Genomic DNA, 22,174 nt, shown 5'->3' with positions numbered 1-22,174 from the left:
CTATTCGAGAACAAATTTTTGTCGACAATTTTTTTTATTGTCAATAACGTCGACTAATCGTTTCAGCCCTACTCTTCATTAGGCAACTATTCTTTATTTAAGGCTATTCTATTCGTTAGGCTATTGTATTGATATTGGAAGTTTCCGCCTTTTACCTGGTATAAAGTTTCACACCGGTGTTGTCCCTTGTACCGAGCAAAGGTAACACCGTACACTATGGCAACCCTAATACCATTATAGTGGATGCTACGCCCTTGAATACTAGTACTTATTAAATGAAAACTAGTATGACGGATAAAAACAGACTATAACGGAAATTTTACAACTCAGTTCGTCAGAGTGACGTATAAAGATTTTCTCTAGTGCAACCTCTGGTTGTACCCGGTTGCTTTCATGGTTACGTTCTTGGACATGTTACGGTTCGACTAAATGTGACCTGGACTTTATATTGTGTAAAGTACAGGAACTAATAACAACATTTTCTTTTAAAATTTCAAAGCTGGAAATTTTCCTCCATTTCCTGAATTGTATTGAAAGTCCACCATATATTTGGATCTATAAGGAACATGTTAACATACCATGTGTGCTGTTTTCTTACTTTCTCTCTCTCTCTCTCTCTCTTCCTCATTTCACAATTAATTGTAGGCTTCACACTTACCCAAGAACTGTTGTTTAAGTTCCTTTGGAATCAGGGCAGCAAGGGAAGCATAGCAAGAACTAAGTAATACAGAAACAGTTGATGTTTTTGGTAACCATGAATGTTCTGCCCAATTTTGTGTGTGTGTGTGTGTGTGTGTGTGTGTGCGTTGATGGTGATCTGTGGGCTGATGGTTTTGATAGAGCTCATGAGCAGTGTTCCCTCACAGCCATGGGGGTAAACAGAGGTCTTGAGATGTCATCATTGTGCTCTCAAAGAAGTGAGGTCACAGTCTCCAACCCCCTTCCTGTCCTGCTCTAGATTTTGCTGTCTTGTTCATTAATCTTGTCTTTTGGCAGACAGATATGTTATACTGTATATACAGTAGTGTTGATATTTAATTCAGTTATCTCAGTGATTAGCTAGAAACCACTGAACTTCTGTGTGTCTAACTGTGACAGGCAGGTCAGGTGTGATATTAATGAATCATATTTTTAGGGAAGTTGTTATGGTCGTGTGTGTGTGATATCAACACGCATGTGCTCATATCTGTATTTCCAGGCGAGTGATATGCAGGTGCTCAGTAAAGTCTAGACGTTATCTTTAAAGCGTTCATATTTTCTGTTCACTGATGTATTTTTTCAGATTTCAGATTTTTTTTATGTTTTGGTAAAATTGCATTTGTTCTCATCTAGCACAACGATTCTTAAATTGCATTGTGTATTGTGCATTATAAACTCAGCACTTCGACAGGGTAACTAACGGATATTTAAACAATAAATAGGCTAAATAACTTTCACCTCTTATAGCATAAAACGAAGTTTAAACAAGAAAGACTCTAATACAGAGTGGCCCAAAGCCCTTATTCGCATCCCGGATGCAGATTGATGATTTTCAATGAAACCAGAGCACTTGCAGCGATCCCAGCTCCACTTTCAAAAGCGCATACATGTTAGATTATAATATATTGTTGTTTAATGTTTGTTACATGCAGTTTATAGCCTCATGCTGTTTGAAGTTCATTATCTCCTCTCTGTTAGCGAGTCATCAGGATTACCGTAAACACTCATATAAATGGGCACCATACAATTAATGCAAGTGTATTGTTGTTTATTTCTCATTCAAATCAGCTTTCATTTGTAATATAGGAGCATTTCTGGTTCAAGCAACCGGCAAACTTTAATAGCAGCAGGTCCAAATGACAAATTTTTCAATTGAGAAGCTTTTAATTAATTCACTAGCAGTTCCAGGTTAAAGGATTCGAAAATATATTTATATATTTTTTATTTAATTATTTTTTATAAATATCGGTTATCAGTATCAGCCCAGAAATTCAGTGTGTTATCAACAGAGCAACGCTTATTCACTGAAGCGTGCTGTGCATGCACACTATTTACTTATTAAATGTATCCTTTGCGATTCATGAAACTATTGAATGGCTTCAAGTGACTTTGAATGTAATGCACTAGTCATCTGCACTACTTTAATGGTGCATTTATGCTTCTTTAATGTAATTTTGGAGCTTGACAGTAACGGCTATGACACACAATAACACAATACCGGAGAACTGGATAATAGGGGTGTAACGTGTATCGTGGCACGATACATCGCAATTCAAAAAATGTGACCACACATTGTGGATATGGGATGTTTAAGAAAACAACACAATTTTAGCATCTGTTCTATCCAATACGTGCAACGTCCTACGCCTACATAACGCGGTCATACAAATAGAAATCGCTCCATTGCACACAAGGAGCTCTAAAATACCATTGCACACTAGCAGCCACAGGTCTTGTATGATGAGTTTGGCTGGAATCGCAGAAACTGAAACCAAGAGCAGGAGAGAGAAGCGCCTTTTGATGATCTCCTACTTTTCGATCTCCTGTGAGGGATTGAATGTCCGCTTGTGCGGACCCTCCCCATGTAGAATAAAACAGCTTTTCTAAGGTTACTGATATGACTGGAGTCTTCATTTTAATGTGAGTGGTCATGATTTCCTACATACAGTACTGTGCAAAAGATGGTTATTTATATCTTCAGCTTTAGTGTGTCAATAGGAAATATAAATGTTAGACTCCCAAACATTACTTTTGCAAATGGAAAAGATTAGAATAGAAGAACAGGGAGCCCTGCAACAGATGTCATGGCCCCCACAAAGCCCCCCACTGAACATCGTGTCAGTCTGAGATTACATAAAGAGACAGAAGCAACTGAGACAGCCGAAATAGATAGAAGAACTGTTGCGAATTCTCCAAGAAGCTTGGAACATCCTATCTGCCAACAACCAAGAAAAACTGTGTCCAGGTGTACCTAGGAGAATTGGTGCTGTTTTAAAGGCAAAGGTGGTCACACTGAATATTGATTTAGCTTTTTTTTTTATGTTTACTGGACTAAGTGCCTAAAACGTTTGCACAGTACTGTATATTGCAAAATTACAATTCATGTCTTTAGGAGCTAAACATTTTTAATGAGGAAAAAACGATCATTAAAGTGCACCTTTAATGATCGTGCCATATTAATATACTATATACAGTATAATGTATAATAATGCTATGGGGAAATATAATCCTAATGTCAAATGCAATGTCTGATTTGATTTAATCAGTAAATTATTATTATTTAACTGGATACGCATGCACTTCCATTAAAAATGTATTTTTGAAAAGAAGATTCAGATGGAATCAGACAAAATGTTATTTTAGAAAAATACAATTTTAATTGAAAATATTTTAAATGTATTTAATCAGTGACCGTGTGTTAGCAGCATATGTATCTAACATAATTCTGTATTTTCAGAAGCAGAATAATTAGCTAATAGATCCAGTTGGTGTCACAATTAGACTTTTGGTACAAATACATCTCTGAATCATTTAGCTGTTTTAAGAACAGAACTTTTAGCTAAATTTTAACCTCCTGATACCTTGCGTCCACCTGCGTGGACATTACGTTTTGGCTTCGTTACATGCAACGCATAATTTAATTTAATTTAAACCAACTGATCTAAGTTCAGGAGATTCTGTGCTGTCAGTAAATGGTTAAACTTTTGACGCACAGAGTCATGTGATCAAACAATATGGCGTCGATCACAGAGGATTTTGTGTTGGGAAAAACACCAAACAAAACTACATCTGGTAAGAAACCCTCATTAAGTTTTTACATTGAAACCTGTTTGAGTCAAATAATTTGAGTCTCTAGTTTCATTTTTTTAATTTGAGCGATTTATCGTGAAACGGTACGCAGTTAAAAACACTTTGTGGACTGTATGCTCAGTTTCATTTTAAATATCCTATATTCACTGTGCATTATCACACTGAGAATCAATGGATGCATCCAAAAACTGGAAAATTTTGCTTTCAGAGGCTTTACAGTGCATCCGGAAAGTATTCACAGCGCTTCACTTTTTTCCACATATTGTTATGTTACAGCCGTATTCCAAAATGGATTAAATTCATTATTTTCCTCAAAATTCTACAAACAATACCCCATAATGACAACGTGAAAGAAGTGTGTTTGAAATCTTTGCAAATTTATTAAAAATAAAAAACGAAAAAAATCATGTACATAATTATTCACAGCCTTTGCTCAATACTTTGTTGAACCACCTTTGGCACCAATTACAGCCTCAAGTCTTTTTGAGTATGATGCTACAAGCTTGGCACACCTATTTTTGGGCAGTTTCTCCCATTCTTCTTTGCAGGACCTCTCAAGCTCCATCAGGTTGGATGGGGAGCGTCGGTGCACAGCCATTTTCAGATCTCTCCAGAGATGTTCAATCGGGTTCAAGTCTGGGCTCTGGCTGGGCCACTCAAGGACATTCACAGAGTTGTCACGTAGCCACTCCTTTTGTTATCTTGGCTGTGTGCTTAGGGTCATTGTCCTGTTGGAAGATGAACCTTCGCCCCAGTCTGAGGTCCAGAGCGCTCTGGAGCAGGTTTTCATCAAGGATGTCTCTGTACATTGCTGCATTCATCTTTCCCTCGATTCTGACTAGTCTCCCAGTTCCTGCCGCTGAAAAACATCCCCACAGCATGATGCTGCCACCACCATGCTTCACTGTAGGGATGGTATTGGCCAGGTGATGAGCGGTGCCTGGTTTCCTCCAGACATGATGCTTGCCATTCAGGCCAAAGAGTTCAATCTTTGTTTCTCATGGTCTGGCGGGCTGTCATATGCCTTTTACTGAGGAGTGGCTTCCGTCTGGCCACTCTAACATACAGGCCTGATTGGTGGAGTGCTGCAGAGATGGCTGTTCTTCTGGAAGGTTCTCCTCTCTCCACAGAGAAATGCTGGAGCTCTGTCAGAGTGACCATCGGGTCACTCTTGGTCACCTCCCTGACTAAGGCCCTTTTCAGTTTGACTGGGCGGCCAGCTTTAGGAAGAGTCCTGGTGGTTCCAGACTTCTTCCATTGACAGATGATGGAGGCCACTGTGCTCATTGGGACTTTCAATGCTGCAGAAATTTTTCTGTACCCTTCCCCAGATCTGTGCCTCGATACAATCCTGTCTCGGAGGTCTACAGACAATTCCTTGGACTTCATATCTTGGTTTGTGCTCTGACGTGCACTGTTAATTGTGGGACCTTATATAGACAGGTGTGTGCCTTTCCAAATCATGTCCAATCAACTGAATTTACCACAGGTGGACTCCAATCAAGTTGTAGAAACATCTCAAGGATGATCAGTGGAAACAGGATGCACCTGGACTCAATTTTGAGGGTCATGGCAAAGGCTGTGAATACTTATGTACATGTGATTTTTTTTTTCTTGTCTTTTTTCTTTTTTCTTGTCTTTTTTCTTTTTTTTAAAAATAAATTTGCAAAGATTTCAAACAAACTTCTTTCACGTTGTCATTATGTGGTATTGTTTGTAGAATTTTGAGGAAAATAATGAATTTAATCCATTTTGGAAAAAGGCTGTAACATAACAAAATGTGGAAAAAGTGAAGCGCTGTGAATACTTTCCAGATGCAATGTATATGGAGTTAGGATGAAAATAAGGTGCATTTCGAACTGCTCTGAGACAAGTGCAGACAGACACTAAATAGGGAGCAAGGGAGCATCCTATAGCTCTCTATGGAGCTAAGTGCATTCAATCCAAACTTGCTATTTAAAGTTTGGTGTCAGCCTGCAGAAGATGTTTGAACCAATCAACATGTTTGGAAGACAATGGACAATGGTAATCAGTACATCGATTCAGAATTTATAATGTATAATTGTATTTGAACATGGTTGGCAGTAGGGCTGCTCGATTATGGCAAAAATCACAAATATTTTGTTCAATATTGAGAACCTGCCTGGAGGTAGGACTGTAGCTCAAGAGCTGAACTGTTCCTGTTGCAGAGCGGGTCCTGCAGCTTTGCCTACAGTGACCTTGAAGAAGCTGCCCAGGGCCGCCGCCTTTGGTGCAGCAACATCCTCCATGTCATCAGTAGGCATCGCTGCTGTCTCAAGAGTGGCCTTCTCTTAGGAGGGGACATATATTATAAAGAATATAGGAATGACATGTTTAATCTGACTAAATGTTTATGGGTATTAACATTCAACAGTCTTTTTTATTTTTTATTATTATTATTATTACCATGACAGCCATCACCCTCTTCATCTCAGTTGTCAGTCTGGCTTCGAATGATCCTCGATTTTCTTCACTGACATATTTTAGTTTGAATCTCGGGTCTAGGGCAGAGGCCATGTCGAGCAGCTCTTTTGTTGCTGTGTCATTGTATTTGTCATTGAGATAGTCCACTATCTTCTTTTTGATGCTTTTGGTGAGGTCTGTGTCATCCTCCTGTACTGCCAATATTGAGTAGTTGAAGAGGTGGAGGGTTGGTTTAAAAAAAAAGACACACTTACATATTTCTCCCCAGAAAGTACGTCTGTGAATTCAACCAGAGGGCTGAGTGACTTATTGATAACCTCCAGTACATCAATGTCCTGCCATGAGGGGGTGAGATCTCTGACCTTTTGGTCATTTGAAAGGACCTGGGCAATGGCCTTCTGCGGCTCGAGGACCCTGTCGATAATGGCCTGCCTAGATCCCTACCTGGTTGGACATTCTGTCTTTAATGTTGTTGCTGTTGTTGTTAAAATTACACATTACACAATTAAATCATCACATATTGCACACAATCAGGAGGAAGGAATTCTACTCACCTATGGCCAAGTGGAGTCTATGCCCGAAGCACTGGAGCCTCATCCATCCATTGACGTCAGCCGCCAGCTTTATGTTTGAGGCATTGTCCGTAATGATACAGACGAGCTTGTCCTCTTTTAAGCCCCATGCAGCCAACGCTTCCCTCAGTCCATGGGCGATGTTTTGCCCCATGTGGTCTTCAATTTGAAATCGGCGTTGATGTAATGAATTAAAAGACTGATGTAAGGCTCCATGGTGCGGCTTGACCATATGTCCGTTTTGATGGCAAAGTATTTGGCTGTAGACACATAATTTGCAACGTCCTCATGGCATTTATTATACAGGGCAGGCAGTGTAACTCTGGTGAAATGTTGTCGCAATGGCATCGCAGAATACTTGTCCAAAGTGTTTACCAGTTTCTTGAATCCCTGGTTGCTAACAGTGCTAACTGGGCACATATCTTTTGCTAATGTGATGGCATCTGTTATTTCTTTATGTCTTTGAGAGATGGATGGGTAGGCGGTCGCATTATAAAGCGTGTCCTTAATTAATGACTGTGTTGCGGTGGAAGAAGTCGAGGGGGCTTAACTTATCTCTGTTTTTTTGTTTCTTTATTGTTTGGTCATAGACCACTTATGATTAAACAAATTGGTCATATTGCCTTGTGGTGCAGACACCACTGTGTAACAAATCTTGCACAGTATTTGTTGTTGTTCTTCGTTGGACTCCTTGAAACTGAAGTGTTTCCAAACAGCTAATTTGGTTTTACCTTTCTTGTTGACCAAAGGCTCTCTTTCCATCATCTTGGCTTGAGCTTAACTAAACAAGCCACAGGCTGGCGGAAAGTGAGTTTAAGCTTTTAGGGAGGGGCGAAAGCACTGGATTTATAACACAAGACAAAACGAGAGCATCATTGCGAAACGGAATGCGGCACAATAATCGTTTTATCTTGATTATCTTGTTTTCATAATCGTTGGAAGCCAAAATCATAATTGAAAATAAAAATTCGATTAATCGCCCAGCCCTGGTTGGCAGTGATTTGATGATGCTGATCAATATTTTAAATCTGAATTATTTATGCCTATTTCTGATGTAATGTCTGTAACGTCTCAAAAACATAAATAACCAACACTCCTGCAAATATAATAAAAGATTTGATTTAAAAAATCGGATTTTTTTTATAGCTTGGTATAAATGTAACATTTCACAACTTAGTCCCACTGTCCACATATGTGGACATAAATTTTACTTAGGGGCTACTAGTTACAAATCAAAAAGGAGAATGGAAAAAGCACACAGCAGTCACGCTCCCTTTCAGGAGGTAAAAGGAAAGGAACTGTTTTGCATGTCTTTAAGGTAATAATAAAATGAAACTTTCAATTTTTCTTGATTCAGGCTTAGTTTAAATAATTGTAAACCGAACCGTGAGTCAGTATTGTGAACCGAACCAAGTAGTGAGATTTATTTTTTTCGTCCTTTTTTTTTTTTTTTTTTTTTTTTTTTTTGCCATTTTCAACCGAAAATTTGTGGCGGAGGAAATTTTGGTGCATCTCTACTAATATACTGTATATCCCTATAGTATATGTAGCCTACACTCTTAGAAGAAAAGGTTTCATATAGAACCCTAAAGGGTCTATCGCTCGCTTCAATATTTGGAACCCCTAAAAGGTTAGGTGTACTAACCTTAACCCTATAGGGTTCTTTGAATTAGCTGGAATGGTTCTATATAGAACCTTTTAGGGGTTCCCAACATGCAACTATAACATTTGGTTTATATTTAGTTTTTTAATGTATTTTTTGTTTTATTACCAGGAGAACTTTTAATGGAATAGTTCATATACTGTATCACTAAGAAAGTGAAATAACCATATCAAATACTTTTAAGTACTATTAAGTAGAGCATTTTTTTTTCCTTTTCTCCTTCATTTGGAATGCCCAATTCCCAATGTGCTTTTAAGTCCTCATGGTCGCGTAGTGATTCGCCTAAATCCGGGTGGCGGAGGACGAATCCCAGTTGCCTCCGCGTCTGAGACTGCCAACCCGCGCATCTTATCACATGGCTTGTTGAGCGTGTTGCCACAGAGACATAGCGTGTGTGGAGGCTTCACGCCGTCCACCGCGGCATCCACACTCAACTCACCACGCGCCCCACTGAGAACGAACCACATTATAGAGACCACGAGGAGGTTACCCCATATGACTCTACCCTCCCTAGCAACCAGGCCAATTTGGTTGCTTAGGAAGCCTGGCTGGAGTCACGCAGCACACCCTGGGATTCAAACTAGCGAACTAGTGAACTCCAGGGGTGGTAGCCAGCATATTTTACCACTGAGCTACCCAGGCCCCCAAGTAGAGCATTTTTAATAGTTTGTATTAACAAAAACAAGCAGTAATTAACACGATTCATAATGCAAGTTACTTAATAAATCCACAGGTTTGTAATAATAAGCAAAAAGTTAATTAGTAGTTATATTATTTATATAAAAATCATAAACATTTAATCATTTAACATTGACTATAAGTCAACATTATAACCATTATTTAGATTAATAAACAAGTAAAAAAATAAATAAAATCAAATGACCTATGAAAAGCACTTGGGCAGATACAGAATCATTTTGTTGCCACTGGTCTGACTCACTGAGTGAGGTCTTTTGAATTCAACAAATTAAACAAAACTTCACTTCAGCCATCTCCATGTCATCAGTTTGATGCTGACTCTCTGCACTCTCTGAGGGGTCTGGACACCATATGAAAGATCAGGTTGAGGATGGATGTGCTGATCCCTGTAAGTATGTAAAACATTTAATAGACCTGCGGTCAGTATGCAGAGTCATTAAAAACAAAGACATTTGTATCTCTCTAAATTGCATCTTAAAACTTGAATGAGTGTTGTGTATTATCTGTATGAAGAAATAAGTAATTGTGCACTGCAGAGCCACTGCAAACAGAAATTAACCATTATTTAGTATCAGAAAAACCTTAATGCAATGGAAAAAAAGAGAAATAATAGAAAAATATGTACCTTTTAAGACATTATGTCATTGTTTTGAAGTCAAATGTCCTCTTTGACTTTCACTTCTCATGGCTCTGATGATGTTGATATCCAGAACTTCAGAAGTGCTCTGAGTTAGGTGGAGGTCTTTGCTAAAACCCATGTTAAATTATTATGGCATCTTCAATAATAAAAATAAAAAAAATACATAATTATCATATATTTTTTTACATGACAATAAAACTACAAACAACAAATACTCAGAAGTTGAGAAATTGAAACATTTCCATCACTTCCTCTCTTTGACTTTGGACATATTCACACTTTTGAATAGAGCTTGATTAATCGCTTTATATCAGAGCAGTTGGCTTAATTCAATGCTGTGATGTGCTCCTGTAGACTTGTTTCGTTTTTCCCATGTTTTGTAGATGCAAAGATAATTAAATTATAACCTAGTATCAGGATTACTAGTCAATCCACAACAGAGCTTTTAGTGATTCAAGTGTGAAATTACTTGCCTCCTGGTGGAGAATATCGTAGGCCTGGACGAAACAGTTTTGTCGACATATATTTTTTGTGCTTGCTGAAATAAACGTGGAAGTCATAAATGACCAGGAAATTTGAAAAACATTATAAACAGGATGCTCATGCGTTTTGATCACTCGAGCGTGTGGCTTAAATGCGTCTTTGAATAATGTAATTTGTGCATACACAAACATACATGCATACATACTCACATTAAGCAATTGTCAACCCAAAGAACCCTTTTGTCAAGAAGGTTCTTTTTTCTGTAAATAGAACCTTTTTGGCATAAAGGGTTATTTGGTGCTGAGTAAAGAACCCTAGGGTTCTATATAGAACCCCAAATAACCTTTTTTTCCTAAGAGTGTAATTTCTTCTATACATTCATATAAAATTTAACCTAATATCTTTTTGAATTAAAAAGGTAGTGTCTATGTTATTTGTCAACTACACATTTGCAGTAGGGGTATTCTGTCTTTTACATTACTGTTGCTTGGGGCAATTTTTTTTTTTAAGTTTAAAGTATTTTAAGCATAAAGCCTCTGTTGAATTTATTCAGTGTACTGGCATACACAACATTACTGCTCTTATCGGGGTGTTTTATGAAGAAAAATCTTGTCTGTTTTATGCATGAAATGGAGTGCATTGTTCTTGTGGAATGTTGCTTTTATCGTTTTCTGTCATAGTCAAAATAAAAAATTATCGTGCTTACTATGTTTTGCTTTCTCTTTCCAATATTATGCTTCAGTTAGATAATAGAATTAAACATGGCAACGAAATCTGAGCCTCGCCTACGTCTGTCCATATCTCTAAATCCAACAGCCTTGCTCTGTCGCTGTGACCTACACTACCGTTCAAAAGTTTCGAAACACTTGACTGAAATGTTTCTCATGATCTTAATCTTTTGATCTGAAGGCGTATGCTTAAATGTTTGAAATTAGTTTTGTAGACAAAAATATAATTGTGCCAACATATTAATTTATTTCATTATAAAACTAAAATTAAATTTTTTGGTGAAATTGATGTCTTGGACCAAATAATAAAGAAAAGCAGCCAATAAGTGCCCAACATAGATGGGAACTCCTTCAATACTGTTTAAAAAGCATCCCAGGGTGATACCTCAAGAAGTTGGTTGAGAAAATGTCAAGAGTACATTTCTGCAAATTATATGCAAAGGGTGACTACTTTGAAGATGCTAAAATATAACACAGTTTTGATTTATTTTTTGATTTTGTTTAGTCACAACATAATTCCCATAGTTCCATTTATGTTATTCCATAGTTTTAATGACTTTACTATTATTCTAAAATGTGAAAAAAAAAAAAAATTATAATAAAGAATGAGTAAGTGTTTCAAAACTTTTGACCGGTAAAACATTTTTTTTTTACAACAAACTAACCCAAATCTCACGGGGGGCTACTTTTCTCAATTCCTGTATAGGTCAGATGGAACCTGGGCCAGAAATCAACTTATTTAAAATATTTGATTTCATGGGGCATTTTTTACCTTTTATAGGGGCATTTTTTTCCCCCTATTCTATCCTTATAAAATGATGTGTCAAACTTTAATTTTATAATTTAAGCAATTAATTCAATTTGAAAAATGGCATGTTTCAATAATTACAAAATTGCATGATCTGTACATTGTTACTGAAAATAAATAAATAAATAATTCTCGTTCACATATTCAAAAATGAACATAGCCTACAAAACTAATGCACCAACATAGAGGAGGAGATAACAGCATTTCTCCAGATTTGGAATGAGGAGCTTAAAGGGATGTTTCACCCAAAAATGAAAATTCTGCCATCCCAGATGTATATGACTTTCTTTATTCTGCAGAACACAAATTATGATTTTTAGAAGAATATCTCAGCTCTGTATTGATCAGGCCTTTGTAGCTCCAAAAATCAAATAAAGGAAACATAAAAGTAATCCATATGGCACCAGTTGTTAAATCTACAGTATGTATTAAGTTAATCAGGTCAATACACAATAAGTTGTATTGTGAGAAGCTTGTGGAAGGCTACCCAAAACGTTTGACCCAAGTTAAAAAATTTAAAGGCAATGCTACCAAATACTAACAAAGTGTATGTAAACCTCTGACTCACTGGGAATGTGATGAAAGAAATAAAAGCTGAAATAAATAATTCTCTCTACTATTATTCTGACATTTCACATTCTTAAAATAAAGTAGTGATCCTAACTGACCTAAGACAGGGAATGTTTTCTACGATTAAATGTCAGGAATTGTGAAAAACTGAGTTTAAATGTATTTGGCTAAGGTGTATGAAAACTTCTGACTTCAACTGTATATAACATCCATCCGTCCCGCACTTTTGGCTTCTAGCTGGTGAGGAAGCTTTTCAAACAGACAGATACGTGAGATGAGCCGATGGGCAGGGAAGTGGCACAGGAAGCGACAGTGTCACTAGAACAGTATATTTTGAATAAATGGTCCGAACGATCGATTAATTTAGCCCGTGCGCACGACACCGAACTGATGTGGAGCGTGAGAAGTGGAGTGCCCATCTGTGTGAGTTTATGGCGCGAGCATCTGCCACTGACTCTGCAACATCTGCACAACGGACGGCTCGAAACAAAAAAAGTTCAGCGAAAATTCCAATGAAGATCGCGATTGTATGTATTTGGAACTATATCGGATGTTATTAATAAAACTGCAGGAAATCTTTGCGGGGACATTTTTGCCCCCATATTTTGAATTTCGTGGGATTTTTTTTGCCCAGAGTCCAGAGTTAATTTCTGACCCTGGATGGAGAGATGGAGATGAGAGATGTAACAGGTGTTTAAGTGTCTCTCTTCACCATGCTGCTGGGTACACAAATCATTTTTGATATTTCTGCCTTTCTTGTCAAATGTGCTGCATTATGACAAATGTTGGAGCGCCAAGATATGAAAGGCGTAAAAACTATAGAATGCCCCAGCGTCACGCACTTTTAATGTTAACAGCTTTGTTGATTATCAACAGGAGCGTTAGTTTTATCGCCTCGCTTGCTAACGGAGACGCAGGATAACGTCATTTGAGTGAATTAATAGGTTTAGAAAGGTTTATACTTCTGTAGCATCTGAAGTTCACTAACGATGGGACGAAGCGCTCCCTCACTGCGCGTGCTTACACTAAACTCAAGCGCTCAACGTGCTGCTGAAAGCTGCATGTGGGAGAGAGGTAGAGATTGAGCAGATTTACCCGCACGTCTTCTGGAATTACAATTTGATACAAAAATAAGTTTATTGATTTTATTTGTTCAACTGTATCTATTGGTTTAATAATTTGCAGCTGCACTGTAAAGTTAATAAAAGTGTGCGTGAATTTCCCGTGCTATGAATGTGGAGCTTGCGGGAATGTTAAAAATTTTCCCCAATCCCATGGCGAATTTCAGGTCCTGGAATCTCTTTTTCTGCTGAGGTACACAGATAGTAGGCCCACTGCAGCCTCAGTTTCTGTTCTTGGCTGACAGAAGTGGAACTCGGCGTGGTCTTCTGCTGCTGTAGCCCATCCACTTCAAGGTTCGACATTTTGTTAAATTTCCATGCAGCCCCTGTGTGACTCTCCGTTGGAAAATGAAATGTCTGTCGTTTGTCTTAAGCAGTGAAAAGCCAGCATTTGACTATTTTGAAAATCAACCCTGTTCTTGCACTTGCCTTTTCTTTCCATCTTTATTACTTTTTTCCACAACAAATGTCATTCTCTCATGCCCTCTGGCACTGGTTTTGATTAATGTAAATGTGATGGCATACTGCACATTCAGGAGGAGTTCAGGCATGTTTATTCAGAAGGACACCCCCCCCCCCAATAATGAATTAACCAATGTGTCCCTACACAGAAATAAAGTTCAGCTTCAGCTTAAAATCACCCCCACATTTGATGTTTCTTGGCAGAATAAGAAATGTTTTGAAAATGTGTGTAATTTTTATTACTACACCCAAAAGGATTCTCCACCACTACAAAACTTTAAATGGTATCCTCTTCCAGGATCTAATTTTATGATGTTACAACAGACACAAATACACATGGCTGTTTCTACACAATGGATTTAAATGTGGTAAAATGTGTTACACAAAGCTGAGAGTACTATACTCTTATTGGCAGTTGAAAACATAATTAAATTAGCCAAAATGTTGGAAAAAAGAAAAGGAAAAAAAAACATTAATGGGATGAGGATTATGTAGAACTTTGAGTTAAAGGGAATTGAGATTTGGTGGAAATAACAAAATACAGATTTGTTTTCTGTTGGATTGTTTTTCTGTGTAGATTGTGTGCGAGGCTTGTCATGTGTTTAACCTGCAGTGGGTATGCTCTTAGGGTGCTTTCACACTAGCACTTTTGGTGTGCACCCAGGGTCGAATGACATCAAAGTTCGGTTTGGATAATGTGAACGCTGTTTTCCGAACTTGGGTGTGCACCCGCGAATCACACTGTGCATGGCAAGTTTTCGTGGTAAATCCAAAGAGACAAACTTTAATACTTAATTTAACACAGTGACGTCTTCTCGAGTTGTTACCTAGTTACAGTGGTAAACAGCTGCCGCTTGTACTCAAGTTGGTGGTATAATCAGACCGCGGTTTGGACCCAAATAAAATGATATGAACACAGACCAGCATGGGCAGCAAGAGGGGGAGGAAACGAACTCTGGTTCGGTCCAAGCAATCGAACCAAGTGTGAAAGCACACTTAGATGCCGGGATCTCTCTCAGTCTTGGCAGTGAGGTTTAGCATTCATTTGACGGTGACCCCAGTTCGAACCTGGAGTCATCACAATACAGTGGAGAGGGATTGGTCGGTCTGTTTATGATTTATGGATTTAATAAACTTCAGTGGTATTGAAGTATGAAGACTCAAACAGATCAAACGCTTGTTGAGTCTTGTGCCAGTGGCAGCATTTTTGCACTAGGACTGCAAGCATTGAAAAGTCTGACATTGATTAGTGCTTGATTTGTGGCATTCGCTCTTTGCTGTGTGCTTTCTACACATTTTTTACAACTGCACATACAGATGTTGATGGAGGGTGATGGCTGCGACTGGCTGCAGGTTTGAGCACAAAAATCAGCTGTAACTTCGTGGTGATTTTGATTCCAACAGTCAGTCTGGGGTTTTTGTGGATCTCAACTTTGTGTTGCTAGGCAACATATTTTTATCCAAGCTTTTTCATGTCAGAAACTAATCTACCATGATGATACAGTGTATGTTGAATTTAAAAATGTGAATTTAATATCCTTTTGACTATTTTCTTGCAGCCTCTGGCATGGGCTAAAAATAACATTGTTTGTTTTTTTTTTTTACTTTCAGGAAAAGAGGGATAGAAGTTGTTCAGGTAAGCAGATCTCAACTCTTTGTGCATTTCAATTAATTACCTGTTTGTGAAAATGCTGCCACCAGCACAGTTGAATGGAATCGGTTAATCCGCAACAGTGAGCACTTCCGCATTTTTCGCATTCATTTTCTACATTGGCTAGACATTTGAAACATACTTCAATAAAGAGTTTTGAATCAAACCAGCTCTGAAATGAATCATAACATTATAACACTGGATTGAAGGAAAAAAGTATTTAAAAACCTGAAAGACAAGACTTTGTCTTTTTATGAGGAAATTAACTGAAAAAATTAGCTTTTAGTGTGTTTGTGGATTGTGGGTTCTGTAGTTTTCCCACAAGGCTTTAATTTTGATGTTAATTTAACTTAATTGTTTACAAATAAAGTTAATATCTTACTGATTTGTGGCTTTTTCAGAAGCATATACCATCGTTTTAAAACCTCAGAGCTCATGGTAGGTCTGTCTTAAAAGGTTTATATGTAATCACTACAGATCAGTTCACCCTTAGGAGATTTTGATTGGTATTTTTACTTCAGAACCTGACTATTTAACTTTTAATTTGTTTTTCCCTCAATGTTAATAAAACGAACACTAAAGCTACTGAATTGCTCATAAAATGTGATCTCATCTTCATCAAAGACACAAACACAATGTACTTAAGCTAACAACACACAACCAATTGTGATCTTTCATGTCTTTATTGAACACATCCCATTAAACATTCACAGTGCTTTGGAAAAAGTAAGTGATCCCTTGGATTTAATAACTGACTGATCCTCCTTTAGCAGCAATAACCTCAACCAAGCGTTTCCGGTAACTGCGAAATAGACCTGCACAATGTTCAGAAGGAATTTTGGACCATTCTTCAGAACTGCTTCAGCTCAGCCATATTCTTAGGATGTCTGGTGTGAACAGCTCCCTTGAGGTCATTCCACAGCATCTCTATTGGTTTAAGGTGTGGCACCTGACTGGACCAGTCCAAAAGGTGGATTTTTTTTATATGCCATTCTATAGTGGATTTACTTTGATGTTTAGTGTCATTGGCCTGCTGCATCACCAAACTTCTACTGTGCTTCAACTGGCACACAGCCACCCTGACGTTATCCTGTAGGATGTCTTGATAACCTTCGGAATTAATTATTCCCTCGATGATGGTAGGCAGACCAGGCCCCAAAGCGGCAATACAGCCCCAAATCATGATGCTTCCTCCACCGTACTTCACCGTTGGGATCATGTTTTCATTTTGGTATGTGTAGCCATATTTTCGCCATACGTTATGCTTCAACCTTAGTTTCATCAGTCCACAAAACATTTTCTCAGTAGCGTTGTGGAGTGTCAAGTTGGTGCACAGCAGGCGAAAAGCGGTGTTGTTTTTTTTTGTAGACTCATGAACAGAGATGTTAATCAGGCCAGTGATTCCTTCAAGTCTTTAGCGGCCACTCTAGAGTTCTTTTTGACCTCATTGAGCATTCTGCGGTGTGCTTTTTGAGTCATCTTGGCTGGACGGCAACTTCTAGGGAGAGTAGCCACAGTACCACTAGTACCAGTCTCCATTTATAGACAGTTTGTCTAACTTTGGACAGATAAATATCTAAGCTCTTCGAGATAACTTTGTAACCCTTTCCAGTTTTTGCAAATCAACAATTCTTGTGCGTAGGTCTTCTGAGATCTCTTTTTTTTTTTTTTGCAAGGCATGGTGCCAGGTTTGCCAACTCCTGACTCTGATTAGCTTTTGTTGATATGATTAGGGTTCACATACTTTTTCCAACCTAAACTGTTAATGTTTGAATGACGTAATCAATATGTAAAAGAACTTTACAATAATGTGTGTTATTAGATAAAACAGATTGTGTTTTTTCATTATTGTAACTTGGATTAAGATCATACCAGATTTTAAGACAAATTTATACATAAATGCTGTAATTCCAAAGGGTTCACATACTTTTTCGTGCCACTGTAGTTAAACGTGTTTTCATGATCAATAGCACTGTCACATCCGCTAATTTTTTGACACAGACAAGAAAATCCGGTCTACAGCAATTAAGTCATGTACGGGTTACGTAGCTGACAAGCGTTGGGCCAAAAAAAGGAGGAAGAAGAACATTGTCGGAAACTTCAAAATCTATGACCATGAGGAAAGTCAAACATCTGCTGAAGATGATTAAATTCTGGTGGAAAGAGGTTGCACACCTTATGTAGGTTTAAATCCTAAACTGAGTATGCTTCTTTAACTTCAAATTAAAAGGTAGCTTACCTTATGTTTACATTCATTCTTGAGGTCTAACAAACATGTAGAATGAATATCCTTCCCCGTTAATGCTATGAAATGTATATTGTAATAAATATCGTTATTGAATGATATGAAACAAAAATATTGTGAGCCCTATAAGCAGGTTTTTCATACCAAAAAAAAATCAACACAAAATCTCTCTCTTTCTCCATTTGAGTTTAATATTAAAAATGGAAAGTGTGGCTAGTTTGTTGTCATTAGAGAAGTTGTTTTGATAGTTAAGCCCAAAGTGTTCTCATTTGTTACGGCTAAGCATGCTAATATTAACATCTTAAAATTCCATGAATCAAGCGCCTGGAAAGCATCAAACTCAAAGACTGAAACAAACTCCCTAACAGTAAAGCTACACCTACTGACAACATTTTTTGAAATAGCTGCAATAAATGTAATCTGTTATCAAAGATTCAAATGTTAAAGTGCATAGATTAACTTCTATAGTGCAAGCATTACAAATCATGTTGCCACAGTTTAGTCTCTGTGTATAGTGTTGCACAGCCAGACTCTTGACGTGTGTTGTACAGTCTGGTGCTCTTTGCAGTTCATTTTGGCCAAGAACCACTTAGACAGGAAGAGACTATCTGACTGTTTATTTTAAATTTGCCATTTTGGGGTGGGATTTTTTCTGAAATGGCTTATACCACAAACATAAACCCAGGTGGAAAAAATGGAGAAAAGAAAAAAAAAGGGGGGGCAGAAAATGTATGTAGACTTTGTGAACAGAATTTCTGTCCATCGAGCACTGATTATTTAACAGATGTAACTCGGGGAAAAAAGCAGAATATACTCTTCTGCTCGTGGATATCTACCTTGATATTACCCAGACATCTATTTGATGTTTGTTAACTTCTGGAAGACATATTTTTTACCTTGTTTGCTCATCTGCAATACGTCTATAAGATGAATGTCTCGAATGTCAATAAGACATCTAGCAGATGTCTTTGAAATGTTCAAGATTTAGAATGCTTATAAATCTGATCTTTTTAAGATATTTTGCAGATGTTAATTAGATATTGAAGATCAAAAACAGACATCTCAGAGATATACATGTGCTATCTTGGTAGTTTCCTTGTTACTAAGTATCTTTCAAAGATTTTATGCCATTAACCTGGCCAACTTTGGCAAATCCATTGTTTAGTTCTTCCTCAGAAGTGCTTATTGTCTCACCCTGATACCTTGGAATCTAATATAAAGAAAAACCTGCATGCCCTCTCCCCCAGAAGCATGTGTAAAGCCAACCAATCAGACTGAAACTATTTATTTTAGCCAGCTGTTGCCATTTTTGTTTTTTTTATGTTTTTATGTAATATGATCATATGGTCACCAGAGGGACTGTTGGCGGTTCATGGGCGTGCCATCTGAGCCTATAAATAAACACTCATAAACACTCAGTAATAAAGAACAAAGGAATTCATTTACAAGCAATAGAACAAAACCAATGGAACAAAGATACAAATCAAAAACATTTTTCAAAATGTTTTTCGGGTATCAAATAGAGCTGGGCGATAGGACGACGTAATCGGGTATCGACGATGTCTTACAAAGATGCCGATTGCAAACAGACAATGATCGACAATATCGGGAAATGGTAAAACCATGGATCCGGGAAGTCGGCAAATATATTAAACAGTGTCCAGGGTGTGAAACTAGCACCCACCACCTGCAAAATGCGACGAGGCTGAATCTAGTCTTCAAGCTCCTCGTCCAAATTTATTTCATGCGCCGATAAGACGTCTGTTAGTTCAGTGACGTGCAGCACGAGCCTGTCTCGTGGAACACACGCATGTCGGCGTGCTTCGCAAGCCTGTCTCGCAATTATTAATGCATTACAATAATCTAGCCTTGAGGTCAAGAACGCATGAATTAACAGAGAGCATGTGTGGTAACTTAGCAATATTTCTGAGGTGGAAGAATGCTGTTCTAGAAACATTGGAAGTTTGACAGATTGGTATCAAGTATAACTCCTAAGTTCTTCGCTGTAGAAGATGATGTAACAGTACATCCATCAAGAGTCAAATTATATTTTAGCAGCTTATTTTTAGAGCGTTTTGGACCAATAATTAGTACCTCTGTTTTGTTGGAATTGAGTAGAAGGAAATTTCTGGCCATCCAATCTTTGATTTCATTGATACACTGCTAATTTGGAGAATTGTGAAATTTCGTCTGGTTTCGAGGTATCGTCGACATGACAGTGGAAAATTCCTGATAATATCTCCCAGCGGAAGCATAAATAAGGAGAAAAGCAGAGGCCCTAAAACTGATTCCTGTGGCACTCCATTCTTTTGTTTGATTTGACATTTCCTCGTTTACACTGACAAAGTGGTAGCGGTCTGCTAAATAGAACCTAAACCATGCATAATGCAAGTCCACAAATGCCAATATAATTCTCCAGCCTATTCAAGAGAATGTCGTGATCTATCGTGTCGAAGGCAGCACTAAGATCTAAAAGCACTAGAAGTGAAATGAAGCCATGATCAGATGATAAGAGCAAGTCATTTGTAACTCTGATAAGTGCAGTCTCTGTACTGTGATGGGGCCTAAATCCTGACTGAAATTGTTCTTATATACAATTTCTTTATAGAAATGAACATTGTTGGGAGGACACTACCTTTTCTAGTATTTTCGACATAGTTGATCATCCTTGGCATGTCGCTGTGTTCAGATAAACCAGTAAATTGGTAATACATTGAAGCACATTGTCCCAGACAATGACTTCATCTGGCTCATTTCCTTCCTTAATGCTCCATGATTCATATTTAATTGAACTGCTTTTGAGGCTGGCTTAAAGGAGATTTGAGGCTCCATTTAAGACCAAGTACATTTCCTGTTTCTCTCAAGTGCATTGGTACATGAAGTGTCTCCAATACTTTATTCATATTCTTGGTTGGGTATTTCATTGATGGATGCATCTGAGTATAATATAATAAATCATTAGACAAGTGCTCATCATATGGAATTTTTCAGCCCTCTTCTTTGGTCAAGTGATCCTCATTAGACCCAGAGACTGTAGGGTGCTCATCTCTCCCCTCAATATGCTTTCATACTCATTCCCTGCTTATTTTCAAAAAGAGTACCATCAAAAACAAGCACTGCCAGGAAGAGTGTCAATATTTCATGAATGAGAGAAGATTAAAGCGTGATGACATCAGCAGGGATGGGATCACCCCCTGCCTAGGCTTCTTTATTCTCTTCTAAGTTTATTTTTGGTTCCAACTTGTGGTGGCGTTGATCTGCTTCACGATTCCTCCACAAACCGAATGTTTAACCTCTAGTGATCTACCGAGACGACAGTGCTATCTTTTTAATGTTTTTGTAGATTAAAGGAATAGTTGGCACAAAATTTCTGTCATTATTTACTTGCCCTCATGTCGTTTTAAACCTGTATGCTGTAATTTTTTCCATGGAACACAAAAGTAGAAATTTATGAGGAATCGGTACAGAGCTCTTCCCATACAATGACTGTTCATAGTGACCAGGGGCTGTCAAGCTCCCAAATGAACAAAAAATAACACGAAACACACCATGAAAGCAGTATAAAAGTAGTCCATATGATTTCTGTGCTGTATTCCATGTCTTCTGAAACTATACGATAAGTTCTTGTAAGGAACAGGCTGAAACTTATATAATTATTTACTGATAATTTTGCCCTTCACTTCGCATCTAAAATAAAAAATGGTGTCACGTTCGATTACACAAACAAGAACCAATGCATCACAATTTTAGAATCTTAGCAGAATTTACTGATCTAGACAGAAGTACACTTCCTTGTGGTTATTACTGTGATTCATTAAAGCCGTACAGCTTTCAAAACTCCTGCCATTTCAAATCAATGCTTGTCCTGATGATTTTAACTCAGAATGACAGTTTCAGAATGTGACTCTCCACACGACTCACCTAAATTCATCTTTGGGTGTCTGTTCCACATGTCTCTCTCTGCCAGCCATCTGCCCGCTGTTTCTCAGAGCAAAAATGACTCATCAGAGCAGGACTGGGCTCACCATCTGACCTCTGCCAGCTCATTTAAATCATGAGTGCTCAGTATGTTATAGTAATGACAGCTGGAAATCTCACATGTACTAAAGATACATAATCTCCAGAGTCTTATCAGTTAGAGTGGCCCTTTAAGCAGGGCTCCAGAATGCGACTAATAAGCTCGCATATGCGACCGAAAATAATTGATTGTGACAATAATTTTAAACCTAGTCGCCATTGGCGACAGTCGGATTGTGTGCGTTCATATGTGGTTTCGTCAGATATCATCTTGTGAGTTA

General features: G+C 37.9%; 1 protein-coding gene across 3 annotated transcripts in view; it reads left to right on the top strand.

Moving 5' to 3' along the window:
• The window catches only part of itpk1b (inositol-tetrakisphosphate 1-kinase b), a 97,292-nt gene that overhangs the window by 14,984 nt on the left and 60,134 nt on the right, over window positions 1-22,174 (top strand). For all 3 annotated transcript variants that reach the window (XR_007899610.1, XM_051722361.1, XM_051722362.1), the window contains one exon: window positions 15,592-15,616. Coding sequence is in view for 2 of the 3 variants with exons in the window: in XM_051722361.1 (XP_051578321.1) it covers window positions 15,592-15,616 (25 nt within the window). In the remaining variant the exon portion in view is untranslated. The remainder of the gene's footprint in view (window positions 1-15,591; window positions 15,617-22,174) is intronic.

The sequence above is a fragment of the Myxocyprinus asiaticus genome, chromosome 17 (genome assembly GCF_019703515.2).
Source record: "Myxocyprinus asiaticus isolate MX2 ecotype Aquarium Trade chromosome 17, UBuf_Myxa_2, whole genome shotgun sequence".
Taxonomy (NCBI): Eukaryota; Metazoa; Chordata; class Actinopteri; order Cypriniformes; family Catostomidae; genus Myxocyprinus; species Myxocyprinus asiaticus.
This window is presented reverse-complemented; position numbering and strand designations above follow the sequence as displayed.